Here is a 27,887-nt window from a genome sequence, read left to right as displayed (position 1 = left end):
TCATGTTTCACAACTTTAATAGAATATTCTATCTATTCTGTACAAATTGAAAACACCGTATTAAGTTACAAATGTGTAAGGTAAGGCTGGAGCACTCTACATGCCTGGTCACAGTGTTGATACAGCTGCTATTCAACTGCTGCCAGAGGATGGTAATGGATGCTGAAACTAGAAACGTGTACTTTAAGTGCCACACAACAACAAAACGTAGTTTTGCAGACTTCAGAACTTGAAATAAAACAAATTGTGGAATGGAATAATTTCAGTGTTGCAAGTAAGACACCCAAACTTCAGATTTATTGAACTGACTCATTTTGATAGATTTCTGTGTTCATAGTGAAAGGTCCTTTCATGCTGGACACTAAGCAATAAGACTACTGGAAATTGTCTGGTTCTTTGGCTGCAACCCACTTCCACCAACAGCAAGAGTTTGGCCTTTGCATTTTGATCTTCATCCAGAAGAGTTGTCATTTTGATGCGAGTTTGTTTCTTCTGTCTAGACTACTACATTGAGACCACTTTGAATTACCTGTTTTACAAGTACCCATATTGTATGCAAAAGAGGAAGAAGATTTTTCAAGTATATTAAAAACTATTAAAAAGCACTAATTCTGTCAAAGTACTTACAAACATGAATAAATAAATAGTAAGATGAACAACTAAGTCTCAAATATGACACCCTCTTCAATGAAGTAAAATTACTTCAACTCAACTGGTTGTACTGAGATAATAAATATGACATTTAAAGCTGCTCAAGCACTAGTTCAATCTGTAGGTTGCAAGAAACATTAAAAAAGGGGGGAGGGAACTAGCAAAAAAGTCATATTGCTCTATCTGTTTCAGCTACCATACATGTAATCCATTTACTTTAGCTTCTCAGCACATTGCTATTCCACGATTTCCAACGTTGAGCAAGAAAATGGATAATCCTCACATGGTAGTCTGGACTATTCCCCTATGCATAGGGCAGGAGGCTCTAAAGGCCTACTGACATACTTAGCTACAGTGTACCAACGGCTGTAGAGTGTGCTTTATTTAAACCTCATATTTCCCAAATGCATTGAAGTTGCCACTGTACATGTTAAGCAATAAAGTTAGTGAAAATCATGCATTTTAAAACAAATTAATTTTAAGCATTGTTAATAAGATTGTGCTGCAGCGATAGAATATCCTGAACTGCAGGCCAGGTATCCAACTATTTGTTACAAGTTGTTCAAATATCACTTCCAAGTGGTATTTCCTTATTACTGTTGTTTGCATTCAGCAGGTTGGCTGGACTCTTTCTGCATAAAGGGAAAAAGAGAAAATAAAAAGTTAAAAATCAAATTGTCATAAAAGAAAACACTTCAACAAATACAGACAAACTGGCTATGCAGTTCTGAATTAACTAGTTATCACTATCATGTACAAAAATGCTACATGAAAACTCAAGCTACATCATAAAGGTACAACAGTCACCACATTTACTGGGTTTCCCCTCGCCCCCAGCTGCTTGGTACCCCATAATTTTTTATCTATTTTTGTGCTGTTAACGCTGCATCCTGTAGGCCAAGGTTCACACAAACAAGAAAGCAAACCATCACCTATTCCCCTCAACCACAGGCTCTATTTGACTTCCAGCCCTATTAAACAATTTTAACAATAAACTGCCACCTCCTCCAGCTCTGAGGAGGGAGGAAGGCAGGCTGCTTATTCTGCAGCACGTCTGATTTTTTTCTTAGGAGCCTTTCCCTTTCTGCTAAGGTGACAAAAATGTAATTAATGTGTTGATTTCTTCTAGGTTCTGCATCACCAGCAGGTAACTATTCAACAATTTAACACTGGGCAAGAAGTCCATATGTAAATCTGAATATGTAAAAGTAGAAACACCTTCATTACATTAGGTAGTTAAACAACTTCCCCTTTGGCAAAAGGAAGTGTATTTGGGAATGAGAACAAGTACTCAAACAGCTAAGAACTTCAGGTTTACACTGCACTTCTTGCTTTTTTTTCCATTGTAAAATAGCATTCTTAGAAAGCGGGAGAATTTATTCAGTGAATTTCCACTTTGCTTCTCCCCTTATCATTCTTAATATAGTTATACACAAACAGCAGTCACAGAAACCTGCTGCAGTCTAGTAAAGAAAAATACAGGTATAAAGCACAACACCCTGAACCTCACTGATGCAAAGCAAAATGCTTCTTAGTTACTATCCTAAAGAGATGTATGTGTTATAAAGTAAGTACCCATGCTAAGTTCAGTACACATCAAGAGCTAAGACAACTGAAGCATTTTGCCTCTAGTGAGGAAGAATACGTGCAACTAATTTAAACTTCCTTATCATGAAGTTTTGCCCCTGATAACCTGCACGAAATCCAGGCTCACCAAAACTTCTTTACAGTCACAGTGCTCACTATCATTCCCACTGCAATTCAGCATTAGAGTCAAATGCACAGATGTGCCAGAGATCTTTAAGACTTCTTCCTTGTGTATTCCTCACCCAGCACACCTGGCTAAGTTTAACTTTGTTCCCTCTCATCTGCCTGAAGTTCCAAGTAACACTGACGTGAATTAAACTGCACTGACTGGGGATTAAATACAGGAAAAGGAGTATGTTTACACAAACCACAAAATTAGCATACTTGCTCTTGAATAAAAATTTAACTGCCACTGGTAGTACATTGCATGCTACTCCTTTTTACTGAAGGGCAGGCAAAACACAGCAGCATTTTTATCTAAAGTTTTCTAAAGTTTGTATTCTCTTTTAAACTGTAAACTCCTTTAAACTGTATTTGAACATGGCCAGAGTAGTGTGCAGGCAGCATCACTTCCTCTCCTCTTTGCCTTCTGCATAAGAGCCATGATAAAATAACAAATCTGCTATTTAAAAGGTACTTAAAAAATCTTTCCATCTCCCTCCTTCCTTCCTAGTCACCTGCTGTATTTAGATCAAGACACACCTAGCTGACCACTGCAACCATTTCCGCCAAATTTTAATGATCAACCAAAACACTTGTTATATTTTCTAATAAACTTCATTATCTTTTCCTTATTTCTGTAAACACTTAAATCATATTTACTGCATATAACTGTTTATCCTGTAAAAAATGAGTCACAGAGATCACAAAGTTCTTTTTTAAGAACCTTTGAGTGTTGATTACTGCTCTCAGACAAAAAAAAAATAAATACAGTTTGAGGGGTTCCTGGATCTGAGTCAGTTGTTGGAGGATTTTGAGAGAAATACTGCTATTTTTAGGTTACACTTGAGGATGTATCTGTGTTGGCCCTACATACAGAATGTTTAAGCAGGCCCTAAGTATCAAGGCAGTATTTCTGATCCAGACTCCAACATAATCCATGTTCTCCCTCCACTTTAACACACAGCAGTGCCCTTGCTGAGGAAGCCAGCGTGTGAGCTCCACGCTGCCTTCAGCTACCCTCAGCCTCATGCAAAGCATCTCAGAGCCTAATCCCAGAGGCCACCAGCACAGAGACCACAACTCCCTTGCAGTTACAGCTGCTCCAGCAGGCACATGCACACTGAAACTCCTCTCTGGCCTTTGCTGGCTCCTGTGAGATCAGGGTGCAGACTCCAAGCTGTGAGTGGGATGGAGAGCCAACATCCACACTCCCTCAGGCTGGGCTTTAGAGCCTGAGCCTGCTCCTCCTGCAGAGCCCAGACTGGGTCAGCCAAGCACTACCAACTGATCTGCCTCAGCCCCTGTGCTGTTATCACCCCATCCTGGCAAGGTTTCCACTCATGCTCTACTTCCCATGGTATCTTAGAAAGGTAGTGAAGTGCACTGGCCAGGCAATAAAGACCAGAGAGACTTGAACTGGCAAAGATAAGGAGGAATTACATCGTATTTAAAAATAAATTTAGCAGTAAACACACTTACTCAAGATCACTACCAGGGCTATAGAGACAAAAGTTCTTCTGATTGTAAACAGATTCTTTACAGTAACCATAAGCAGACTTAAATTCATCTTAGAATTGGTAAGATTTAATTTTTTTTATATCTTTAAAGTATTTAATATTAACTTTTTCTGCAAGGAGTTTAAACTGCTCTGGGCCTTTAATTTCAGTTTGAAATACCATTCCAATGGATATGACCAAGCTGAGTGAGAGTCCCACGTATCTTTTCCTCTTTTGCTAACAAAGATCAATATCTAGCTTTTTGTTACTGCCACTCACTTATTACATCACTTTCTCAGAATTAAAAATTGCACCTAAAATATGCAGGAACATAGAGCTAAAACAGAGAAGAAAGTAGGTCTGAGTTAATGCAGCTTTCTTGACTTTCCTACACAAACCCCACTGTGTCTGCCCATCCAGTTAAACTGGTGCCCTAGGGGCTGGGGACATAAGCCCAAAATTTCCATGCTTTTTATTTTAGCAAAAGACATCCTGAAGGAAACACTGAATTTCTGTTAGTCTTCAGTGTTTAAACACACTAGGCAAGACACATTCCTAGGTGATTCAAAGAGCAATCAAGTCTTTATCTCCTTACTTTTCCAATTCACTTTTTGGGAAGCTTCCCATCTGCTAAGGTGGCCATGCAGGAACAGGCAGATCAACAAGATCTCATCTGACTCCCCATGAACTCTGCTGCCAACAGCACTATCAAGGCAGGCAGCAGCCACTAAATATGATGTCCTTTCCAATGGAGGAGGCAGAAAGCCTTTCTGAAACCTCTTCAATGGAGTAGCCCAATTATGGGTCCTAAAGCTGAATCTTGTATTTATTTCCTATTCTACATTACTGAAGGAGAAAAAGCAAGGATATCAGAATGTAAACCCAGAGCTAGCTGGAGTTAAGCAAGCAACCCTAACCCAAACTGCCTGCCTCCACAACAGGTTCTGGAAATGAATTTGTTGCTGACAGGTGCTGCCACTGTAACCCAGAACAAAGGATCTAGAAGCCCATGCAGTCTCTCACACACAGAGCAGCTCTTTTGCTCATGATTCAATCCAGCACTCTGCATTACCCTGCCAGCTATTTCTCAATTCAAGCACAGCCTCAGCAAGGTGAAATAAAGGCAGCTACAGAAACAGGACATAAAAGCACATAGAAAAATGCACTAGACAAAACCAGCTACATTATTCAGTTTTGTAGCATCTTCTGAAGCTACTTTCAATTATCTCACTGCTCAGTCTTCCAAAGCCACTTATACAACTTATACATGGCACAAGTGCTTGTGTAAGAGACAATAATGATCTGGTTGTATCTGAATAACTCAAATGTACTTAAAACTTACAGCAAAGAAGGAGGAAAAGTTTACAAAGCAGAAAGTGTTGACATGCAGGAAACATACAACAACAATAAAGGAGGAGGTAATATGGAAATGACTGAAAAGGAGAAACTGGACTTGAAAGGAAAACAGAACAATTATTTTTGTGTACATAGAAAAGAAAACTATTCTAGATAAGAAAAGCAGGGAGTGGGAACTGGAAGGCAAATAAAGGCAAGAAACGGGGAAAAAGAGCACCAGAAAAGATACAGGAGAAAGAATGAGAGCAGAAGAAAAAACATTTTTGTGTACATAGAAAAGAAAACTATTCTAGATAAGAAAAGCAGGGAGTGGGAACTGGAAGGCAAAGAAAGGCAAGAAATAGGGGAAAAAAGAGGACCAGAAAATTGTATGAGCAGGAGAAAGAATGGAAAACAGGACAGAACTGGGGTATCAGTGTCAGAAAACAAAATAAAATAATTCCAAGTTGACTTGAAAAATTGGAGCCAGTGGCTGACAATTTTAACTAACTGTAGGGAGGGATCACAGCTGTGTAACAGTGCAGCAGGACAAGAGACACGCTGCTGTGACAAACAGATGTTCTTCTGCTGCAGGTGAACCACCAGCGCATGTATGCTGAGGCCAAAAACCAACAGAGAAGCACAGCTCCATTTTGAGTTTAACAAAGGCAAGGAAGGGTATTATCTATGCAGAGGGAGTGAGCTGGAAGGATTATAGCTTCTTCTAAATAATTAAAATAAAAAACCACAAGCCTAAAATACAGGGGGGGGAAGAAGTATAGAGGTTGTTGCAGGCATTGTTCTCTGTGAGGAATGGGATGAAAGGTGAAAGATGACAGTATACAACAGAAGGAAATTTTTCTTTCTTCTTTTAAATAAAGAGACAGATGAGCAGAAGAACAATACCTGAGCAGAATCATGAGAGATCAAGAGAAGGCTTCTAAGAGTGCCTGCCTGCCTTTGTCAGGCAGCATAAATAAGATGCTGGAAAAGGCATACTAAGTAAGCTGATGACTTAGAAGAGTTTAGGAAGAGCAGAAAGGATATTTAAGAAATAATTTGCAAGTGCATTAGAAACAGTAAAGAGATGTAACATCAAACCAGAAACAAGGAAAAATAGCCTGACAAGTCTCAGTATCTTTTATCATGTGTATATGAAATGCAGTTTGATTGCTACAAAGGCAAAGCAGGAAGTGTGCCAGGAAGGCAGAGTCATTCTGAAAAATCTACTTTAATTATAAGGATTTAAAGGCACTCATCCCTACACCCATTTCTTTCTATTTTTTACTAATAAAACCTAAACTCTGAAATTACCATTCCCCTTTTCCCCATACAAGGAAAAAAAACCAAAAACCAACAAAACAGAAAACCCTAGAAAACAAACCACATTGCATGACTACAAATGGGACTCTTGGAAGTTAGGTATGAATGGAATTCCACCTTACCTAGAAATGTATGAATGAATAACAGACTTATATTACACCTAAATGGGAAAAAATTGAAAGGAACTGTCAGCATGGATGAAAAGTGAAATGTACAAAATAATACAGGAGGCAACAACCATAACCTTCCAAGAAAACTTCAGCTTTTTTTCCCCTACAGAGTACCAAATCCTCTAGAAGGATACTTCACACAAACATATGTTGATGTAGAACTAAAGCTGTTTCTCAGCTGTCCAACCTTTTCCCGTTACAGGTACACCACTGCATCTGAATCCACAGAGCAGAATCAGTCAGAATACTGATTTATCAGTCAGAATACTGATTTTTGCCAATCTTACCCTCTTTGATTGATCTTTGTACAAGACAGACTTTATACAGAGTTTCTCATTAAAGAAAAACAAACTTAACTCTGGATAGCAACAAAAACAATTTACTAATGATAAGATGATGTATAAACTATACCAGAAGAGTGACATGTCAAGCTGCTGTTAAGACTTTTATCCAAAGATCAAGCAGTTTTGCATGCCTTTCACTTTTTCATCTATCTTTATAAAAAACTGGAAGCTTTTATGATGTTTTAAGAACTACATGAACACAAGTCTGTCATCACTGCCCCAGCTTCACTAAATATAAGCATTTACCATGACTGAAGCATTGAAAAATACCTATCAGAAGGAATACTAACCCTCAAGGGCTGAATTTTAAGCCAGGTATCATAAAGTTTAAAATTCAAAGTTGAGGACTGACTTTTTTTTTGATTTCTAACCAAGTACAGACCTGTAGAGTCTAACCTACAGCCATCAGGACAATGATAAAGAACAATTCTAAGGAAAATAACATAAACAAACAAGCTAGTTGAGATTTGTCAGACTAATTCTAGCTTGAAGTCCAGCCAAAGCACATCTGAATATGACCCTTCTGAAGGAAAACTGTATCAGCATTACACAGAGATGCCATTAAGAAGCAAAGGCACACAGATTGGAAATCATCTTAGTGCACGTTGGAAACAAAAACCTGCATTTTCTCAACTGATGGAAACATTAACTTCTCTTTGAAGAGCAATTTGAGTGCTGGAGATAATAAAAACACTGCAGTCAGAAGCTAGGGTGTTTTTTTTGATTGATCTTTTCATAACTATCATACCCTTAACTACACTGCTCATGATTATAGCCTTTTATGACTAAGCACACAAAAGTCCTTACCTTGGGATCAGTCTCTGCATCTTCCTCCTCTTCTCCCTCCTCTTCCCCCTCCAACTCCTATGACAAAATAGAGATAAACTAACAGAAATTAAAATAGGTTAAAAGTGCAACTTTTTGTAATGGACAAAAAGCAAACTAGCAAATTCAATTACCACTGTATTCCAGAGTGTTTCAGATGTCAGCATTGGGCTGATTTAAATGAATTCAGCATCTTACATGTTTTAAATACAAAATCTTTAAAACATGATATAAAGGTCTCAGTATGGCTTAAGGCAACCTTCCTATGTACACTGCTGCTGCAGTCCCACAGCAATTTTTCAACTTCTACCTAACAAATTATTTGGAATTTTAGTTCTGGTAATAGGTATACATGCCTGATTTTGTTCTTTAGTTCAGCCTCCCTCCGAAGTGCCACTTTATTTAGATTACTGAGGACAGGCTATGCATTCCTGTACAGGATTTTTGCACTCAGTTTTACACACAACTACATCCAAGTGATAACATCTGGCACTGGAAACCAATTAAAAATACACATACACACTTCTATTTTTTCTTTAAAAAAATAAGAATATGAAAATGTTTAGTCACTCAACAGCCTAAGCACAGAGAGAAAAAAAAGGCTGCATGCTGAAGGCTGCCAGCTCACGTCAGATCAGCTTGATAGCCTCTGATGTACTCTGCTATGCTGAAGCTGACAACGATCAGGGATGTACCTTTGACAAATTAGCAAGAACAGCACAGTAAAAGCAGTAAAGCAAAAAATGTAAAGGATATGAGTTCATTTAAGTGTGGTAACATTTAGTGGTTTTGTGTAAAGCCTTTCATAGTGTTTGTGTTCATACAACATTGCAAATAGAGCAGAGCCAGCCTAAATTATTTATGGTGAGCAGTTGCATACTTCCCCTTTTTCACTTTGCATTGGTAAGACCCAGTCTTTAAGCTTATGACAATTAAAAGCTGACAGCTGAAATTCCACTACCACCTAAGGAACAGATATTTACCATGCAGCACTCCAGGAAAAAAAAAAGCTTGTCTCTAATTTTTTGACTCATGTCAGAAAACAGCTTTAAAATACTAGATAAAAAAGGATTCTGCTCTTGCAGAAAGTACTTTTATGAAAAGAAAAAACAGGCACAGTTTTGCAAGTCATGAATGCTGAACTCTTTTGGAAAGAAGTACCATGCACAAGAGCATTTATGAACAACTGTTTTCTGCTCCACACAGAATTATTCCTGGCACTGGAATGGAATAGGTAATCAGTAATCTATAAAAAATACTGTGCATCTCACCTCCTCTTCACCTTCTTCATCTTCTTCAAACTGAAAAACAAACCCAAGGTTTAATTAGCTCTGCTAGTATCTGCAAAAAAACTTCTGCAGTAATAGGTGTAGCATATTCAAACACTGTAACTGAAACTAAACCCTTTCCAGAAGCAGATTAACAACTCCTAGCAAGCTGAATGACCCTTCCCTATCCCCAAGTAGCAGGAATATCTTCAGGGTTCTTTTGTTATTCTCACGTAATCAATACTTCACCCTAGTCTAATCAGAAAAGGAGAAGTATGTTTCTATGTGCTGACTAATAAACAAATTGCTAATTGCATACATACATTATCATCATCCTCTATAGCTTCCCCAGTGAAATACAGCACAGCACGAGGGACTATCCTTTCGCGGAAAAAGTGTCCAATTTCAAAATCTGCTGCTAAAGTGAATTCTGAATCTTCATCCTGTAAGACAAATCAGTCTGAGTTTTCTACTGCAAATGTGATGTGATACACAGAAGCAGATGAAAATATTTCAAAGTAACAGGTTTGGGAAAACATCACACTGTCATCACCAATCTTCAGGTCACAAGTACTTTCAGTATACTTGACTTGGTAACAATAAAATCTAAATCTAGATTTGCAGAATTGAGATCTTCTGTACAAGCTTCCCACTTTCTACACATAGGTCACTGTCCTGCCGAGGCACCTTTTATTAAAAAGCTCATACAACGTGGCTGGCTCTGGCATCTGACATTGCAGCACTGTTCAGAATGCTCCAGACTGATTTTTCAAGTCAGGGACCACCCACTCAGTACTGCTGAGTGGGCAGGGAAAATAATGAGCTCCCCAACAGCGACCACTGGAGATGTCTTGGATCAGCAAGTTGTGTAACAGTGAACTGTCAATGGATTACTTGGAGAAGTTGACAGTATCTTTCACTTTATCAAGGTGAAGCCCACCTTTGTCAAAAGCAAAAATAACAATAAAAATACACAGTACTTAATAAAAGAACCCTATAGTCACTGTACAGTGACTTGGCAAAAAGGATGTGGCAAAGAGCAATTGTGCTGTTTCAGAAACTTACCAGTGACTCTCCATCACCAGATACTGCAAAAAGAAAAGACAACAAATTCAGGAAATGCCTGTATAGTCTCACCCACCTCAATATTCAAGATGACAAAACACAGTATAAAGACCTTCTCATACCAGAAAACACTGAAGTTATAAAGGCTTCACAAGGTAGCTACTAAAACTATGACAATTCAAATTAGTATTAAGTTAAACCTACAGAAATCATAAGAATTTCACGTGTTGTAGTTAAAGCATCAAAGCTGCCATTTGGACGTCGAAGATTTTTGCACAGGAAATACTCTTTCTACAAGGATGGGTTCAGAGGACATGTGGATCAACATATTTGGTTTCTCTATTAATGCTGTAATTACAGTAACTTCATTTGGCTGGAGCACTACAAATCACCTCCTCTCCCCCAAAACAACTGGAACTAAACAGATGAACATTTTGACACCAATCTGCAAAGCACTGTTGAGAACAGGCACAGTACTGTGACCAGCATGGAAGAGGGTGTGTTTTTGTTTGTTTAAAGAAAAAAATAACAACTAACCAATGACAAAAAAAAAAGGCAAAAAACCCCAACACAAATCAAAACTTATTTCCCTTCTCTACATTACCATGTGATCTACTGTGAAAGTGATAATTTGGTTCAGTTCTCGAGTTGAAAATGCAAGTATCCACTGCCAGCAGATGTCAGTGTCTTACTTATACTTCTAATTCTGAAGTGTACCCTTTGAGTATTCAAAAGAACAACATAACACCAACAGGAGACCAATCTCCATGCTTTCCTCAAAGTAGCCACAAAAATTAAAGGAGATTTCTGTACCAAACCATCCCCAACTTTAGAAATACATATCCAATGTTTCTTAACCCGCATACATGGGCATTTGCAGTAGTAGTTAGGAGGGACAGGGAGTTCATAAAAGCCCACAACAGAATGAAGAACCACTTTGTTCAGTACACCTCTGGAATCACAGAACAGTTTGGGCTGGAAGGGGCTTTGAATATCACTAAGTTTCAACCCCTATACCCTGGGCAGGGACACCTTTCATGAGACCAGGCTGCTGAAAATCCCATCCAGTCTGGCCTTGAACACTTCCAAGAATGCCCAGAGAAGTTAAGGATGCCCCAAACTGTTCCAGTGTCCCATCACTCTCACAGTCAAAAATTTCTTCCCAATATCTAACCTAAACCCGCCCTCTTTTGGCCTAAAGCTGTTCCACTTGTCCTGTCACTACACGCCCTTCCAAAAAAGTCCCTCACCACCTTTCTTGTAGAACCCCTTTAGTCCCCAAAATAAATTACTTCCCTCATCTATGTTTGCAGAAGAGGACAATGAAAGATGGACCAACAAAAAAAATAATTTGGGAATCCATCTGAATTGTTTAAAATGGGGGTACACATGTAACATTAGACTAGGAAAATGAGAAAATTATCTATGGAGTATCAGGGATCACTAATTAATTCCAGAAGAAATGACAGAGTTCTGTCACTCGACAGAGAGGCTTCAATGAAACCTCTATGCTGTAACTTGACCAACAATGGAACACAGTTCTTTTGCATGTTAGAAACAAACTGATGCATGGAGCCATCCTGTGGTAAAACACGTCAACTTCTTTAAGAGAGTCTACAAGAGACTCTTTCCATACTATGAATCCTCTTTACGCTGGTCAAATTCTACAGAATAACAACAGAACAAAATCATCTGTTTGGATGGGCAAGAGTTTGCAATCTTCCTCTAGTAAGCACTTTACAATGCAGAAGCATAAACAGTTTGAATGTTTAAGTCACATAAATAAAAAAAAAATATAAACATATTTTAAGGATCCTAAATTCTTCAACTTTCAAGCTTACCCTTTATTGGGCTGAAGAAGTTAAAAAACGAATCGTTAGGTACTTGTTTAGTAATTGTCCGAACTGTGCCTCGGCCCTTGTGTTTCTGTTTCTTCTTGATTGTTTTAACTGTAACATTTTTTCCTTTCTTCCAGTCAATGGTACACCTAGAGACAGCAGTGAGAAACAGCATTTTAACACAAGGCACTACGGAAAATAAGGAACTGAGCAGCAGAGCAGCAACATCAAGGCCAAGATGGCTTATCACTCTCTAAAGCTGCTTGACAAGACATGAAGTGGATCATAGTTCTAGAGATTATGTGTATGATGGACAGGTCAAATATTTTCCTAAATGAAAATGCTATACAAGTTTGTCTTGGCAGAGTAATCACTGCCCTCACTCCACCTGTAATTCAATACCTCTGGCCCAACAACTGGACTTCTGTAACCAAGGACAGGATAAAGCTATTCCAGAAAAAAATGTCAGCAGTCAGACTGTCAGAAAACAATACATTATATCCTTTAACTACAGGTCAAGGCAGAGTCCATTCATCCTAAAAATGCATGTCCAAAGAGGGATGTTTGAGCTGTCCAAAGAACAGTGCTCAGACTGAGCTGGCAGCCAAGCACATCAAGCTGAAAAGAGACTAATTTTCAGTTCCATTCTGCTGCTGTACAAACTGACACTCAATGAAAAGTTTCTTTCCATTCAAACAAGTTTTACCCAAAGCTGCACATGGCAAATAGTGAGGGGCAAACACAGCTGATTCTCCTATAATGGAAGTAATGGTGTCACAGTAACCCTTAAATGCCTCAAAAATACCTTGTCCTATAGACAGATGGCCAAAGTCACCAGTTTTATACTTAAGCTGTATAACAAGGCACAGACACATTTTCCTGCTCTACTTGTACCATATCTAACACCTTCCTCAGGAAACATCAACTGAAATCAAAGTTTTGACAAATCAGCAATCCGGGAAAGCATTCCTTTATAACAGTTAAACAAAAAATGTGTTGCTGTAATGAACTAAAGTTTTCTTCAAAAAGGAGTAGTCTGTCACTTAGGCACAACTTTCACTCAACATCCAAGAAGACATTTTGCCTCACTGCAAGTGAATGCTGGATTCAACAACATGTAGAACTAAAAGTCAAGAGGCTTTCAGGTTGTCAGCACGCCTTCACAAAACCAAGTATTTGGTATATCTTAAATGTGAGTTAAAAAAAAAAAAAACAAAAACAAAACCAAAACACCAAAATGCATCCTTGAAGGGGTAGATAAAAACCCCTAAAAACCAAATAATCACCAACAGAAAAAATACTTGGATACTAAGACAAATAGGGTGAAAAAGCCATTTTTCATTTGTGTCAGCTCTGCTCTGGTACTGGAATTTGGTTATAGAGCAGAGATCATGGATAGGAAGACAAAGGGTTCACTTAGATGGAATGATTCTTTTACCCCCAAGAAACTCTAATGTGGTGTTCAACTCAAGAGACTTCCAGAACAGACATGGGAATTTACCATCCACAGTTGTTTTCTGAACATGTGTTGCAAACACAATAAAAATAAAATTTTTAAAAATAGCTGCATTAGCCACAGCTGCCAGGATCAATCTGTTTAACCTTTATGTTCCAGCCTCAAAACAGGCTGAAAGAACACATGATAAACATGACCTATTCCTAAACCAATTCTTGCTGGAATAAAAATTGCTGAGGAGATGACAAGAATCCAAGAGAGTCCAAGGCTACTTATCAGACTGAGGAGGGGGGTAGTCTGTGAGAAGTAAAGACTAAAAATAATTTACCCAGTTATCTGGAAATAAAAGGTTTGTTACCTCAATTAGAGAACTATTAAATTCGAATGGTGTTCAATTTAAAATGTACACAGTGTTAAAATATATCTCCATCTATGCATCATCATCATCCCTACAAACATTCCCAGTTTTGAAATCAGTAACAATTTTATCTTTACTAATCATTATAATGGTAAGCAAAAAAATATATGCATTTTTACTTCAGAAGCTTTTTGAAATTTCAGTTTTCCTTACCCCTCACAATCAACTATTTCAGGTCCTTCAAATGAAAAGGGATCTGTCTTGTCTGGCTCCGACTTCATCTTGTATGTTTTTGTCAGGACTGAATTAGAAAAGTAGTCATTGGGCCCAAAGTGGAACTCTAATGAGAAAGACTGGAAGAAATTTTATGTTACCACTAACTTTCATGTATGAAATAGTGCATCAACATAATTATCATTAATCAAACTCTGAAAATAGGAAAAAATAATTTGATGGCAAACATATTTGAAACTACAGCAGAAGTAGGAAATTATGAATGCCAATGAATTTCAAATGTGCAAGAAGCTACAACCTTGGCCTAGATTCAAATTATAAACAGGTAATTAGTACATTTCATTCACCTTCACATAAAGCACTGCTGTCTTGAAAGCAACCTTAGAAGTATTTTGAGAAAAGACTTGATTTCATTTCCTATGGAAGCCTCTCATCATCCTTGCACTAGGGGTGAAGTCGTTATTCTGAAGTCATTTTAACATTGTAACAACACCATGTGGCTCTATTGCTCCCCCAAGTCTGATCAATATCATGATCTTAAGAGAGTGAATCAGACTTTATTTCCAATTAAAGCACAATTGAGATTGCAAGAGTCTATTGAAATAGCACAGTCCCCCAGGAACCAGAGGTTTTTTTTTTCCATTTGATAATAGAAAATCCTGCAAAGGAGCACTGATTGCATAAATGGAGTCCTACAACCAAACATGTTTCAGCAGCTTACAGCCTGCAGGAGGTGATTCTGGTCATGTTTGAACCTCCTCTGGCACCCAAAAATTGTTTGCAGAGATTCAGTTTCTTGCATGGAGAACAAAAGGCTTGTTACAGAAAACCACAGCATCCATGATGCATCAATTTTCAGTAAAGGTTTCTAAACTGCCCGCACAACTTTGCATTCAGGATCAACTATGAGCATTTTAAAGTACACTAAAACTCAAGCTGTCTTGGAAAGGGGAAACAATAAAGAATAAAGGTTTTTGGCAGCATTGATTTAGTGGCTTGAAGAGGGAAAAAGTCTGCAGATCAGTTCAGCACAACAGGACTGAAAGCCAAAGCTCCCAACACCACTGCCCAGCCACAGCATGTGTAGCAGTTATCTTAAATATCTGATTTACTCTCCCAGTAATATGCATTACGAATTAGCCCTAATCTGCATACAAAACAGATTACATAACTGCCAAAAGACTGGCCCTGAATATAGTTCCCCAGGCATTCCTCAGACTCAGGCCAGAAAACAGCCTGTTATCTATCACCAAGTCTGCCTCCCATCCTTTTTCTCAAGGCTATTCATGCGTGGACAAGATAAATAACTCGGGACAGTTATTTAATAACAGCCTGTTCATCACAGATATTTATCCCTCACTCATCTCCCAAAGGCTCCTAATCTTCCTAAGACCCCACGAATCTCCTCACATGACTCATGCCTGCTAAGAGAGTGATCGAGGAGTGCTGGAGACCAATGGCAACAGCAGCCTTCCCAAGCCCTGTGCTCCCTGTTTAAGGACAGGAAGCCACTGGGGCCCAGCAGTACACTGGAATATCTGTGTTGATTTCACATTGGCTATTTCAGCTTTACTTCCCTTTAAAGCAATTCAAGACAGCTGCATGGTTTGGAGGCTGTCTTCAGCTAAGGCTAATCTCTCTCTGGCAAACATGCTCAGGGGAAGAGTTACAAACTTAGCTTATCCACTACCAGTGACGAACACTCATACCCAAATAATCCCATAAACCATCACTGGGGCTATAAATAACCAACCAGTGGCACTATTTAGCATGCAGGATCCCAAGGGCTAGCAAGACAAAAATATCTGCATACACTGCATTTCAGTATCTCAGTGTATACCTGCTAATTAGGAGACAAGAAGCTCCAAGCTCCACATAATATTTGAAGTGTTAAAATAACCTTTCTAATACTCTTGATGTGGACATCTCTGGGGTTTTTTAATCAAATATGTGGTCATGAAGTTCAAAAAAAAGAAACTGCCTTTTTTTTAAGCTACTTAAGTTATACCTAGATGCATCATCTAGGTCTGAATATGCTAGCTAAGGATCCTGACATCCAAATAAAGATGTAAATATGAATTATAATTATAAAAGACATAAATTATAAAAATTATAAATTATTAAAGTTTATCCATATGGTTATAAATAAGTAAAGGTAAATAGCAATGGAGTCACTTATGCTTCATGCAGATAAAAGTTTCTATGTGCAAGCCATAACAAACAGGACTTTGAAGCACTTTAATTGCAGTCACGTAAATCCACTTTTGGAGTGCTGTAACTATGATTAATTGTTTTGGATCAAGAGTAAATCAGAAAACTCCTAATTATCATGTATTTCTTGATCAGCAAAACCAAATCCCCAGCAGAATTAGTGTATCTATGACACTGGTTATGTGAAGTTCATACAGCACAAAGGTACCACTGCTGCACCAATTTTCAACAAAGAACAGCAGATTTTGTTCAAAGACACACAGCTGCAGAACAGGTTTCACTCAAGCAGTTAGGAACACATCCTTTGTCTCCAAAGACAGAAGGGACATGGAGCTTGTCAGCCTTCCATGACTGGATTTAATGTAGCACTGGAATGGAACCCATTTGCAGAAAAATGCTGTCAAAAGGTTACGAACAGTGCAAGACCAGATAAATCCAGTGTGTAAAGAACTCTCCAGCTTAAGGTACTATAAAACAAAGCTGAATGAGAACACAAAAATGATGTATGCAAAAAAACCCTATTCCCATCTCATCCAAATGCCACTGAATAGATATGCTTCAAGACAAAACAGACAACTTTTTAGAATACCTTACTTTGTGCTTAAACAATTCATTTTCTTCCTAAAACTCACTCACATCCTCTCCCTAAGCCCTCGCAATCTTAAGAAACTTAATTCTCAGTTTTTCTCTGCCATACTACTTTCCTGGCAATTATCAGCTTGAGTGTTTCAGTACTAGTAGTATAAAGACAACAAGGAATAAAAAAACCCCAAAGAACTCCCAACCAACTTGCTATTAACCATTAAAAGCTATTCTGAGAAAGTCCTTCCACCTTTCTTATGTGAATCTTCAATGATGGTTGTCTTGCATTTCTTGCAGACATTATCAGAAGGCCATTGCTCCATATGTCAAAGCAAAAATTACCAAATACAAGAAAAAAGCCATGACAAAATTTGAAGAAAGTATGTATAGGCTCAAATTCCATCCTTCTCCCTGCCTCCTCTTTAAAGGGAGTTCAAGGAGTAAGTGTAGTCTGAATAAACTGAATAAGCAGCAGAGCAACTTCTTTTCACCAAACACAGTACCTGTTTCTGTACATCAACCTTAAACAAGAAAAAATTTCCAAAATTAAAAAAAATCAAGTAGTACTTTAACGAATACTCATGAGGTACACTTTTAAAATACTATCCAATTTCAATTCTATTCTTTTCAACAGGCACAGGCACAGTATCTATAGTCATTGTCTTTGATTAGTATTACCAAATCATATCACTTTTGATATAATATTTGACACCCAGAATTTTTCCCACAATTGAATTTCAAATCAAAAGCAGCCATGTAATTGTATTACTAAGAGTAGGTACACTTGAATTTGAGAGAGAAAAAGAAAGGGAAAACTAGGCAGATCTCAGCTAGAATTTTAATCTGGAAACTACAGTAATTAGTAGTTTCCTGATTACTACAAAATCAGTCCTAGTCCAGGCTAAGAATGGAAGAGCAAAGAGACAGGAAAGCTGAAGATAAATATTTCAAAGGCAATGCATGAAAACTGTAACTTAGAAAGAAACCTCCCCCAGACACAGCAACAGCCAAAGAGAGCTGAATATTTCAGAATGCTGCTCACTTCATTACTACAATCTTCATGAGAAACAAGCAGAGAAAACTCACCATAGGCTGTCCTGGTTCAGAAAATTTAACTTTAATATCCTGCAGATGTTTCAAGATAGGTTCATCATATTCCTAAGCAGAAAAAAGTTAAAATCCAATTCAGCAGGCAATACTCAGAAAAACAGTGCCTCTTTAATAAAGAAGCAAACCTTGTAACTAACTCAACTATTTCAGCAAAAGTAAAGATCTGGATATAAATTTCTTAATCACAGTTGCAAATTCTATATGCCAAATTCTCAGTCATTTTAGGGCTGACCATGAGTTAACAAAGCTGCTAGGATGTATTACTGAAGATACAGTAACTTCCTCCAGGGTCTTTATTACCAGTGAGATTCGGAAGCAGACACACGCCAGGGAATTCTTCTTTAACAGCATTAAAAGCCACTAATACAAGTGCAGACATACTACCTAAGCTATTTAACATGAATTCAACCAATCCAAGGTATTCTTATAAATAATAATCCTTTATGGATTAAACTAAAAATGCTTGTCCATCATTTTAAGCATCTTCAGGGATTCCAAAGACTCAAAAGATTTGGTGTCTTACACCAAAGGATTGACTCACATTCCACAAGGACTGACTATTAACAGGAAAAGAAAAAATGAATTGCTATTCATTTAACACAGCAGAAGTTGTTCATTTCAGAGTAAAAACTTACTTGTACTAATTCACTTAGCATATCTACATTCCTAAAGATAGTAAACCAGAAGTCTGGAATTCCTTTGACGTTTGTCTCTTCTGCTTTTTCATCTATTACCACTGCATTTTTCAGGTCTCCCTGGAAAAGAAATAGAGAAACAGCTGAGAAATTAAATTGTGACTTCTTTGTATATTTAATAAACAGAGACAGAAGAACAAAGCAATTGCCATCTCTGAAGCGGTGTTTAAGGAACACTTGAAATCTACTTTTTTTTTCTTCTGCAAATTAAGTTAAGAGATAGAAGATTTATTTACACAACTGAACATATACACAATTCAGATTTACTTTCAACTCATTTGAAATTCTTCTATATGAAGACTAAATAAACCAAGTGTCTGCTTCACCAATTTGACACAACAGAAATAATTAAAACACTTTCTATCTTTCTAGAAACAGAAAAAAATATAAATGCACTTCTATTTTTCTGTTAATCTCATTTCTATAGCTCCATAAGCCACCTACAGCTTTTCATCTAAAAATTTAAAATTTAACTTTGTCCTCTGAAATGCTGTTTTAGCTTGCCCATTTTGCAGAATACCTGTAAAGTTGTTTTTTACAGGTATCTTTCATTATTATGTTGTGTCTAATTATTACCATTTTGCGAAACAGGATGCCCTCCACATAACTGATGTCAAATGTTACAAAAAAGAACAATGAGGCAGTCATTTCTCAATCCCAAACAACCCTGGGAATTCAGCCTGAATTAGCTGCACCTTTCCTTTTACACCACTAGATAGCAGCAGATATTTGAGATGTTTCTGCAGTTCCTTGGGTTATGACGTGCCCAGAATCCGAAGCTACGATTTATTTCCCATCTAGACACGTTTCTGATTTTATTGTGTGGAATATGGCCTGCCAATGCTGTATTTACACAGAGCCTAAGGAACGGTTTTTGCTCATGCAAATGGAGCACTGTGTCATGCCAAATCTCAGGAGATCAGTAAAAACAAAGAGAACAATTCACTTTGAATACAGAAAAAAAAACCAACCAAGAAGAAATCAGGCTAAGAGAAAAATGCAAAGAAAACCTGACAGAATGGCAAACAGAGTTTTCTAAGTAGGTCGCTTTTCTGAGACAAAGCCTGAGCACACATCTCCAGAAATGATGCTGGGAAAGTAACAGGCAGCCCACAGACTATATTATGCCTCCTAAATCTAGACAGCTCCTACTCAATAGGCACGTAGGAATCCACCAGGCAAGCAGACATTTTATGAGCTCGATTCTATTTCACGACTGTGTGACAAGTGTCTCACCTGCATTTATGAAAATGAAAGCTAAAGATGTCCCCCAAAATAATGGAGACAGGCAGAGAACCAACCAGTCCTTTATTATCTCAGGGTTTCATGTAGCACTGGAATGGAACCCATTAGCAGGAAGGTGCTGTTAACAGGTTACGAACAGTGCCAAAGGCAACGCCTCAATTCCTCCAAGTCACAAATTTAAAAAAGGCTGAACTAATGGTGTAGAAGCTTTCACTGGCCATAACAGTGTATTCACCACAAGAACACATCACTGACACTAAAGTCCTTTCAATGGCAAGAACGAGAATTTAACTCTGACAATCCAATATATCCAGAGTAGAAGACCCAGCTTATACTCACAGCCAGTTTTTCTTCATCCTCATTTTCACTGTGCCATTCTGACTCTGCATCTGTGGGTTCAGCTTCCCCATTAATAAACTCTCTTCTCTGTGATAAAAAAAAACCCAAAACCATAATTGAAGATGTAAATTATATATACCTAACTAGAACTGACAGGAAGAAAGAAATAAAAATTATATACATAATCTTCCTACCTTATCAAAAAGAGGTTGATAGAGTGCTGCATATTTTCTCTCTAAGTCATGTACTTCTTCATAGAATTTAGCTTCTATATGGGCACATTTCACCTGGAGCTTTTTCAAGGCATCAATTCTTCTTATCACTGCTTTTGGGAAGCTAAAAATCAAAATTATTTAAGGTTAAAAGTTAGTTGCCTCAGTATTATTTCACATATTACTGAGAAATAGATTGCTTATAACAACATGCAATTTTAAAATAAAAGGCTTATGTCAAACATACATGTTTCTCCAAAACCTATTTCAAAAAGTTGAAAGAATCCTCTCCTACCCAAGTTGTTCTCAAAGGTGTTATCTTCTGTTCCATTCCCTGGGGCCACTACCCTCCCCGTGTAGTTCAGAGATCTGAAATTAATACCTTTGTTTACACCTAAACTTTGAGACTAGATTTGTGTTGATCCATCTATGAAAAATAAGAACTGTGCATTCCACAGGAGAAAGCTCTGATTCAAGGGTCATACTTGTAAAGCACACACTGCCCATCTGCACTTTAAATTGTTAAACATTTAGACATTGCCATGTAAAGAGAATCTCTTTAGAGAACTTAGGTTTTTTCTAAAAAGAGGTCTACAACCTGCTATTCTCAGTCGAGAAATAAAAGCATAAGTATTTACTAAAGGCAGCATTTAAATCTACTTTACAGTCAATATAAAACTAAGCGTCAAACTAGGGATATACAGGTCCCGAACTTTCCATTACACCCAGGACAGCAATCTTATAGAAATTATCAGCCAATGCAGCACACACTCTGTCAGAGTAAGGGTCACAGAAGGAAACAAAGGAGGGGAGGGATTTCTTTCTAGCCAAAACAAGAAATGACCACGGTAAATACTGAACAGGACAAAATTTTGTTTGCAAGTTGGTATGAGGTAAAACTTCACTCTTCTTCCAGAAGTAACACACTATGAATCACAGGTTAAGTAAACCATTTTTCTTAGTGAATAATTTATTCTAATTTTCTACCTTAATGACACAGTAATAATATTCTATTATGCCTTCAGTCTTTCAGTATTTTCTCATGCCCAGTACTTACGTTTCAATGTAACTTGAAGGAGTAACTGATGTGTTGTCAAGACGTTCCTGAAGAGCTGCCAGGACCTGTGGATTTTGCATCACTTGGTCTGCCAGCTTTTCTATGAAGACAGAAAACCCCTTTTAAACAAATTTGCATAGATTTATAGTGCTTTTGTCATACTGTGTCTTACAGCAGTCACAGCAAAAACACTACTTTCACATCTCAAATAACACCACTGTTATTTGAGGTGTGAAAATAGTGAGTATTTTACTACTAACACAGTTACTTCAGGACCAGATTTCAGGAATATAAAGAAGGATAATGATAGAAAAAGCACTCTTCTCTTTGCAAATCTATCAGTTGCTTTTACAAGCAATTAGTACATTGACAACATCGGCAATTTCCTGTTTTCCCCTCGTGTAAGAAAATACACACAGAAGTTTCTCTATCCTTCTGTATTAGCTGTACCTTAAAAGCCACGTATAAATTTTCAGGAGCAGAACCACTGAACTAACACAGTTAGACTCCTGTTTTCCAGGTAGTGTGACTCCTGAAAAAACCCTTCCAACTCTGTGTACTGTACAATAAGCAGCACAGCACTGTGACCTTGACAACTACTTATTTTTTACTTCAAGAAGATTTTACAATCTGTAAGATTCCCCAACCATCACAACACTTCCCAGAAGACTACTTTTACAGGAGATCAGATCTAAAATGCTTCTGGTTAGGTGTCAAAAACCCTTCCTAATAACCATGCACGGTGTTATGGTGTGAAGGCTTTTGCTTTTCACATCTTTCCATTCTTTCTCAGTGCTCTTTTCCCCAGACATTAAAAACCCAATAAATTACACAGCACACACTAACATGGTGAAGTTTTTATATGCTTGCATTTGTGTTGTTGTTTTTTCTCAAGCAACTTGATTTAAAAAATTAGTCAACGGTGTCTACCAGTTCTCATGTGATTTTCAATTGCCAGTCACAAAAGATTTCTTGAAAAAAACAGGTAATGAGGGACACCTAAAGAACATTCAGTGACCATGTATATGAAACATATTTCACTATAACTTATAAATTTGAGTATCTGGAGAAATAATGGAAGTGTAGCTTTTCTGCACTCACAAACATTGATTTGAAAAACACTCCTCAGCAGTTATCTGTAGACCTTGCTAATGGAGAATAAAAACTTCCAAGACATTTTCAGAAAATGCACTTTCTGAGAAACAAGGCAGTCAAGAACTAGCATACAAACAGAACTGCCCATTTTGGTAATTATGCTGACAAAGAATACATGCTGTTACAAGCCAGTCTTTGCAGGCCTTATTGCAAGGGTCTGGAGGGTCATTTCAGGCAATGGTAAAGCACCACAGTCACAACACACACAAAAACACAGCCTTCACTCTGGCTGTGGCTGCAATAAACATGGAAAACACCAGAAAGTGGACAGTTAGCCTAAAAACCATTGTTTTGCTTTCAGCTGTGAACACATCTTCAGGTTTGACTTGTTACACTTCTCTAACTTCAGCTACTACTACGTATTTCATACCTTTTTTGTTGGTTGCATTTTTAGCAGCCTCCAGAGACTCTGAAGCAGTATCTTCTGTTTTACTAAAAGAATTCAAAGGGTAACATATTAAAGATATTAAAGTAGCCATCACATTACACAAATGTCAGCATTTAAGCACTTTGGTTTACTACAGACATGTTTTACAGACAAGTATGCCAATAGAAGACATATTTATGTCTTCAAGCTTGTGAAATTAAAAAGAAACAAACCAACCTCAAAACAAAACATAACAAGTCCAAAACAAAAACCTCTGACAGATAAATTCATCTCACTAAATGAATGGCTGGCCATTCATGTGTATGATTCAGTCTGCAAACCACGTGGCCATTCACTCTGCACAGGAAAGTGTTATTACTCACAGATGAAAATATGAGACACTTCCAGTGTAAGTGGTGAAGAAAAACATGACAAAGGATGCAGGTATGAAAGGAAGATGAACAAGAGCCAAAAGCTCTGTTTCCAACTTCTCTAACAAGCTGTTTTGATAAAAACATTCACTTCTATTCTAGAAGACATGTCCCCAGCCTCCCCACCTCCCTGCTGCAAGGTTTTCCATCTCACTTCCTGTGCTGGAGAAGGAGAGGGCCCAGCATGGTCAACATCCAGCCAGGAGCCCTGTGCTCCCTGCCAGTTTGGAGGTCACAAAATGCACACTGGATAGCGCTGACGTTAACCCCAACTCACACACAAAACCAGCAGAGATATCACATATGCAAATGGGTATTATCAGGTACAGGACAGACCAGCTTATCCAGCACCGTAAGCCTCAGAAGAGCAGCAGCACATATGGATTTGCAACAGTTCCATAAAAATAACCTATGGTCAAAAAATACTACATAAACTAGAAAAAAAGGTGCCTTTTGCATGCTTAAATTACACAGATTAGAGAAACACAAAGGCTCTTCAGTTCTTTACAGCATTTAGAAAAATATTGTCATTTTATTCTTATCTAAGTCTGGTAATCCACTCTCCACAGGTTAAAAAAACCCAAAACCTCTCCAGCAGAACACCAGATATACACTTGGCTCTAAGTACCTTGATTTAATTTCAGGAAAACAGCCCAACATACCTGTTATCTGCCATCTGTGTGCCTGTATCCACCTGCAAGTTGAAAAGTAGTGTTTAAAAATACTTGAACAGTAATTTGTTTACCTCAACAGAAGATGAAAATAGAACAGGTCATTGTTTAAAACCTCAATGCAAATTAACAGCTACTGTTTTTCTCTATGAAATTCATCATGCATAATCCCTCCCAGTAAACTAAACAGCTACCACAACACCCAACTCAAAATGAAACTTGCTCAGTTTTTGAAGTCTTTCAGGTGGTTTAACCCTCCTAGAACTTATTTTCTCTGTTACATACTCCAGATACTAGTGAATTTCTACCCAATCATGGGTCTTCTGAAGGTAAGTGCACAGTTTCCTAATTTAGTTTAGCATTCTATCAAAAAAAAAGTCAAAGAAGACATAAATGTATTATTTTCCAATTCCTTGATAGCATCATAGTAAATAATGAAGTTTAATCTCTGCCTATACAGCGTACTTGAGCAAAAAACAATGAAAGTTCAAACAAATTAATTACAGTAACTTCCAAATCACTTTTTTCTTTTATCACCCAAGCAGAAAAACATGTTTCACATGTCTGTCTAATCAGGGTTATTTTTGTGAGTAGCTGCTTCTGCTGATCTACAATGTCCCTAAAACTGTTGCTAGATAAAAAGAACACCAAAGAGAAGAACATTATTTAGCAAGAGAAGGGGTTTTGACAGCAGCTAGCAAGACAGAATCCCCTGTATAAAGATTTGCTCCTTATTTATCAGGAGTCAGAAAATGAAGAGGAAGGAGAGAAGTTAAATCTTGTTACTGACAATGACTGGAACCAAGTTTAGCACAGCTACCCCAGCCCCCAGTATCTAAATCAGCTCTCCTGAGAAACCAGAGGAAGCCACATTGTCTAACTTACTCTGCTGCCCTTTCTTTTCTGGGGTGAAATAGCCCAGCCTGCACATATATTTCAGTAACAGACTGGGGTTTTTTACCCCCACTTTAAAAAGCTGATCATGAATTCCAGTAATCACTACCTGCCACAGAGAAGCACAGGTGGTGTTTTCCACCACCAAGCTTCCATGAAACCAGACGTTGGTCTGTGAGTCAAATTCAGAACAAAAAGTAGCTTCAATCATTCATCAGAGTGGACAGGTCTGATTTCTCCAGCTCCATGAAGGCCAAACAGGCTGATCCCAGGCCCAGCTCCCAACAGAGGCTACCAAAGAAGAACCTGAGTGCTCATGCCAACTTGAGCGGCAGCCCAGAGATCGCACGCACTCTCCCATCTGGAAAATGCTGAATCCTGCTCTCAGCTGCAAAAGCAACACTTGCACAGCCATTTCAAACAGAGCTGAAAAGCTTTGCTAGCTTTCAGCAGTACTAACAGTGTACTTCAGATTACTCCACAGGAAGCTGTCCCCATCTCCCATACAAGCCTGGAAGGCCACCCTACAGATTAAGCCCAGGAATAAAACAGAGGGGCTTCTGGCAGAGCTGCTGTTCCACCAGCTCAGGCAGATCTACTTCCAAACACTCCCTCTTGCCTTACACATAACAGGAGAAAGTGGCAATGCCAGCAACCACCTGCTAGAGCAAAACAGATTTTTACAACCTCACAGCTGAAGAAATAAAGGAGCATAAATGAAAATTTCCTTCCACAGCAACAGAAAGCAGGGGATAAAAAGATGCAATTAAAAACAGAGCAAACTGACCTAATATCAGAGTTCAGCCTGCAAGTTGTATGATGCCAGTCACTATTAGAGGAGGCAGCAGTGGGCAACTAAAAATGCAGACTGGCAGTACTTAAAAATTACCCTCCAAGAGTTGTGGCCTCCAGTCTCAGCCCAGCAACCAAGCCAGTGGAACAGACCCTACTCCACACGAAAATTCCTCTGCTCAGCTCTTTGTGCTGTATTTCCTGCAGGGAACTACTTCTCAAGGGAAAACCAGATCCTCATCTGTGTTTAGAAAACATGGAATAATGTTTGAACAGCATGGCAAGCAGTTCCTGCCACTGGAACAGGCAAGAATTGGGCATGTTCTGACAAAAGCCACTCATCAAGGAACAAGTAAGAACAAAAAAGAAAAAAAGGAGAAAGACACCATTCCCTGGTGCAAATACATACTCCAAGCCTTGTTTCACCCCTAGAGTTGTGCCTTTGGCAACTGGAAAGTAAAAAGAAGTATATAAATAAATAATTAGATGCATCTTTCTTAGAAGACAGCTTGTGATTCCCAGTTTCACTCCAGCTGCCTTGCACGGACTTCACTGCCACAGAGGCACCAACAAATCTGTTTGGGACAAGCTGGTGAGGGCAGTGGAGGGGAGGGAAAGGTAATTTTAGAGACAGAGTTCAGCACACACCAGCTGAAAAAAACCAGTACCAAAGCACTGAGCCCTCATGGCTATTGTCTTCATTGCTCTCCAAGCAACTTCACAGGCAATGAAGACAGGAAAAAGCAACCAGAACCCAAGGACACAACAAGAGAAGGAATCATTATTATTGCTGCCACCACCATTAAGAGGCCAGATGAGTGCCTCGTTTCTCCTGGGCAGTTCCCTGCTTCCAAATGACTCGGGCAGATGAAGCTTTGGGGATGGAGATCAGATGGAGCCCTGTCCTACAAGGCTGGCTACTGCTGCAACTTGTCTGGCACAAATGTCACACACCAGCAACCCCCTGAAGCTGCAGGAAACTGTAAACTGCAGGCACACCATGACAGGAAGAGCTCATCACAAGGACAATATCCTGAAGGATGCAAATCCAAGGAAAAAATCTACACACTGGCAAGATGTAATCATAAACAGAGGTGCACAAGGAATAAATCTTCTCTGCCTTGCACAAACCTTCTAAACACAACTGAAGGACAAAACAGGAAACTGAAGGGCTCCTGAACTCACAGGAAGACTCCTGCCCACAGCTGCTAAGTGTTTTCCGTAACTACAACAAATCAGAAGAGAAAGTTGCAGCTTCCGTTTCAGAGGCACGGAGCTGTAACCCCGCGGGAAGCCACAAACAAACACTCGGATGCTTTCTGTAAGGACAGTAAGAAGGGATCATGAAACATTATCTGAGGAACAAACTCATTCACCTGTTCCACAAGTCCCGGAGAGCAGCAATACTTAGGTCACCTCCGAAGTTTTGTAAAAGGAACGCTGTTTTGTTTAGAGATGACCTCATAAAACGTTTCCTAGTAATTCTGGTTCCATCTGTAATTCCCACACTCGCGCCCCTACCTTTGTATTTGAAAGCCTCGTGTGCAGATGCTACAGGAAAGGAATCTGACAAATCCCACGGGCACCGGCACTGTGTGCAGTAAACAATCGCAGCACCAAAGAAAATTTCCCACAGGCCCTTAACTAGCAGACAAGGAACCCGAAATGCAGAACCGAGCCGCAGCAGCGTGGCTGAGCTCAGGCGACAGCACCGCGGCCCGGCCCGGCACGCAGGCCCCGGCTGCGGCGGGGCGCNTGGGGGGGCGCGCGGGGCCGCGGGCGCGCGCGAGGCGAGCGCGTGATGCGGGGCGGGGCGGGGCCGAAAGGGACGGCGCGTGCACGCGCCTTAAAGCGACAGCAGCACGCTTTTGCTCCGCGGCTCCTCCGGCGGAAAGTTCTCGTCAGTGACCTGCAGGATCCCCCTGGCTGTGTGTGCCTGACCTGTCCTCAGAAGGACACAGCCATCCGTGGCAACATTCCAGCTGGGCGGCTGTCCCAATGCCAGCACTGGCAG

At 38.9% G+C, this 27,887-nt stretch overlaps 1 protein-coding gene and 2 non-coding genes across 8 annotated transcripts; all 3 read right to left on the bottom strand.

Annotated features, from left to right (window-relative positions):
• Positions 1 to 27,418, bottom strand: NAP1L4 (nucleosome assembly protein 1 like 4). Of its 6 annotated transcripts, none has more exons than XR_005629714.1 (16): positions 25,191 to 25,307; positions 24,179 to 24,210; positions 23,089 to 23,150; positions 21,564 to 21,663; positions 20,489 to 20,630; positions 20,295 to 20,381; positions 18,651 to 18,770; positions 17,992 to 18,063; positions 14,092 to 14,231; positions 12,068 to 12,213; positions 10,227 to 10,249; positions 9,485 to 9,604; positions 9,165 to 9,194; positions 7,876 to 7,953; positions 6,677 to 6,714; positions 1 to 1,283 (listed from the first exon to the last, which is right to left on the bottom strand). XR_005629714.1 is itself a non-coding variant. In XM_039728283.1 (16 exons), exons 1-15 carry the CDS (start codon positions 25,290 to 25,292, stop codon positions 6,709 to 6,711), a joined length of 1,239 nt encoding a protein of 412 aa, XP_039584217.1. In that variant the 5' UTR covers positions 25,293 to 25,307; the 3' UTR covers positions 1 to 1,283; positions 6,677 to 6,708. The 6 variants fall into 6 exon arrangements, 4 of the variants coding, with proteins under 4 accessions (XP_039584217.1, XP_039584219.1, XP_039584216.1 ...); XM_039728283.1 differs by having other exon boundaries at positions 7,876 to 7,932; XM_039728285.1 differs by lacking the exons at positions 6,677 to 6,714; positions 25,191 to 25,307 and adding an exon at positions 27,395 to 27,418 and having other exon boundaries at positions 7,876 to 7,932.
• LOC120511448 lies at positions 16,626 to 16,746 on the bottom strand. Its single transcript, XR_005629723.1, has one exon. It is a non-coding gene; the product is annotated as a small nucleolar RNA SNORA54 (small nucleolar RNA).
• Positions 19,972 to 20,099, bottom strand: LOC120511447. The gene has a single exon (XR_005629722.1). It is a non-coding gene; the product is annotated as a small nucleolar RNA SNORA54 (small nucleolar RNA).
• Positions 27,419 to 27,887: the final 469 nt, after the last annotated feature.

Source organism: Passer montanus, unplaced genomic scaffold (genome assembly GCF_014805655.1).
Source record: "Passer montanus isolate IOZ18808 unplaced genomic scaffold, ASM1480565v1 scaffold65, whole genome shotgun sequence".
NCBI lineage: Eukaryota > Metazoa > Chordata > Aves > Passeriformes > Passeridae > Passer > Passer montanus.
This window is presented reverse-complemented; position numbering and strand designations above follow the sequence as displayed.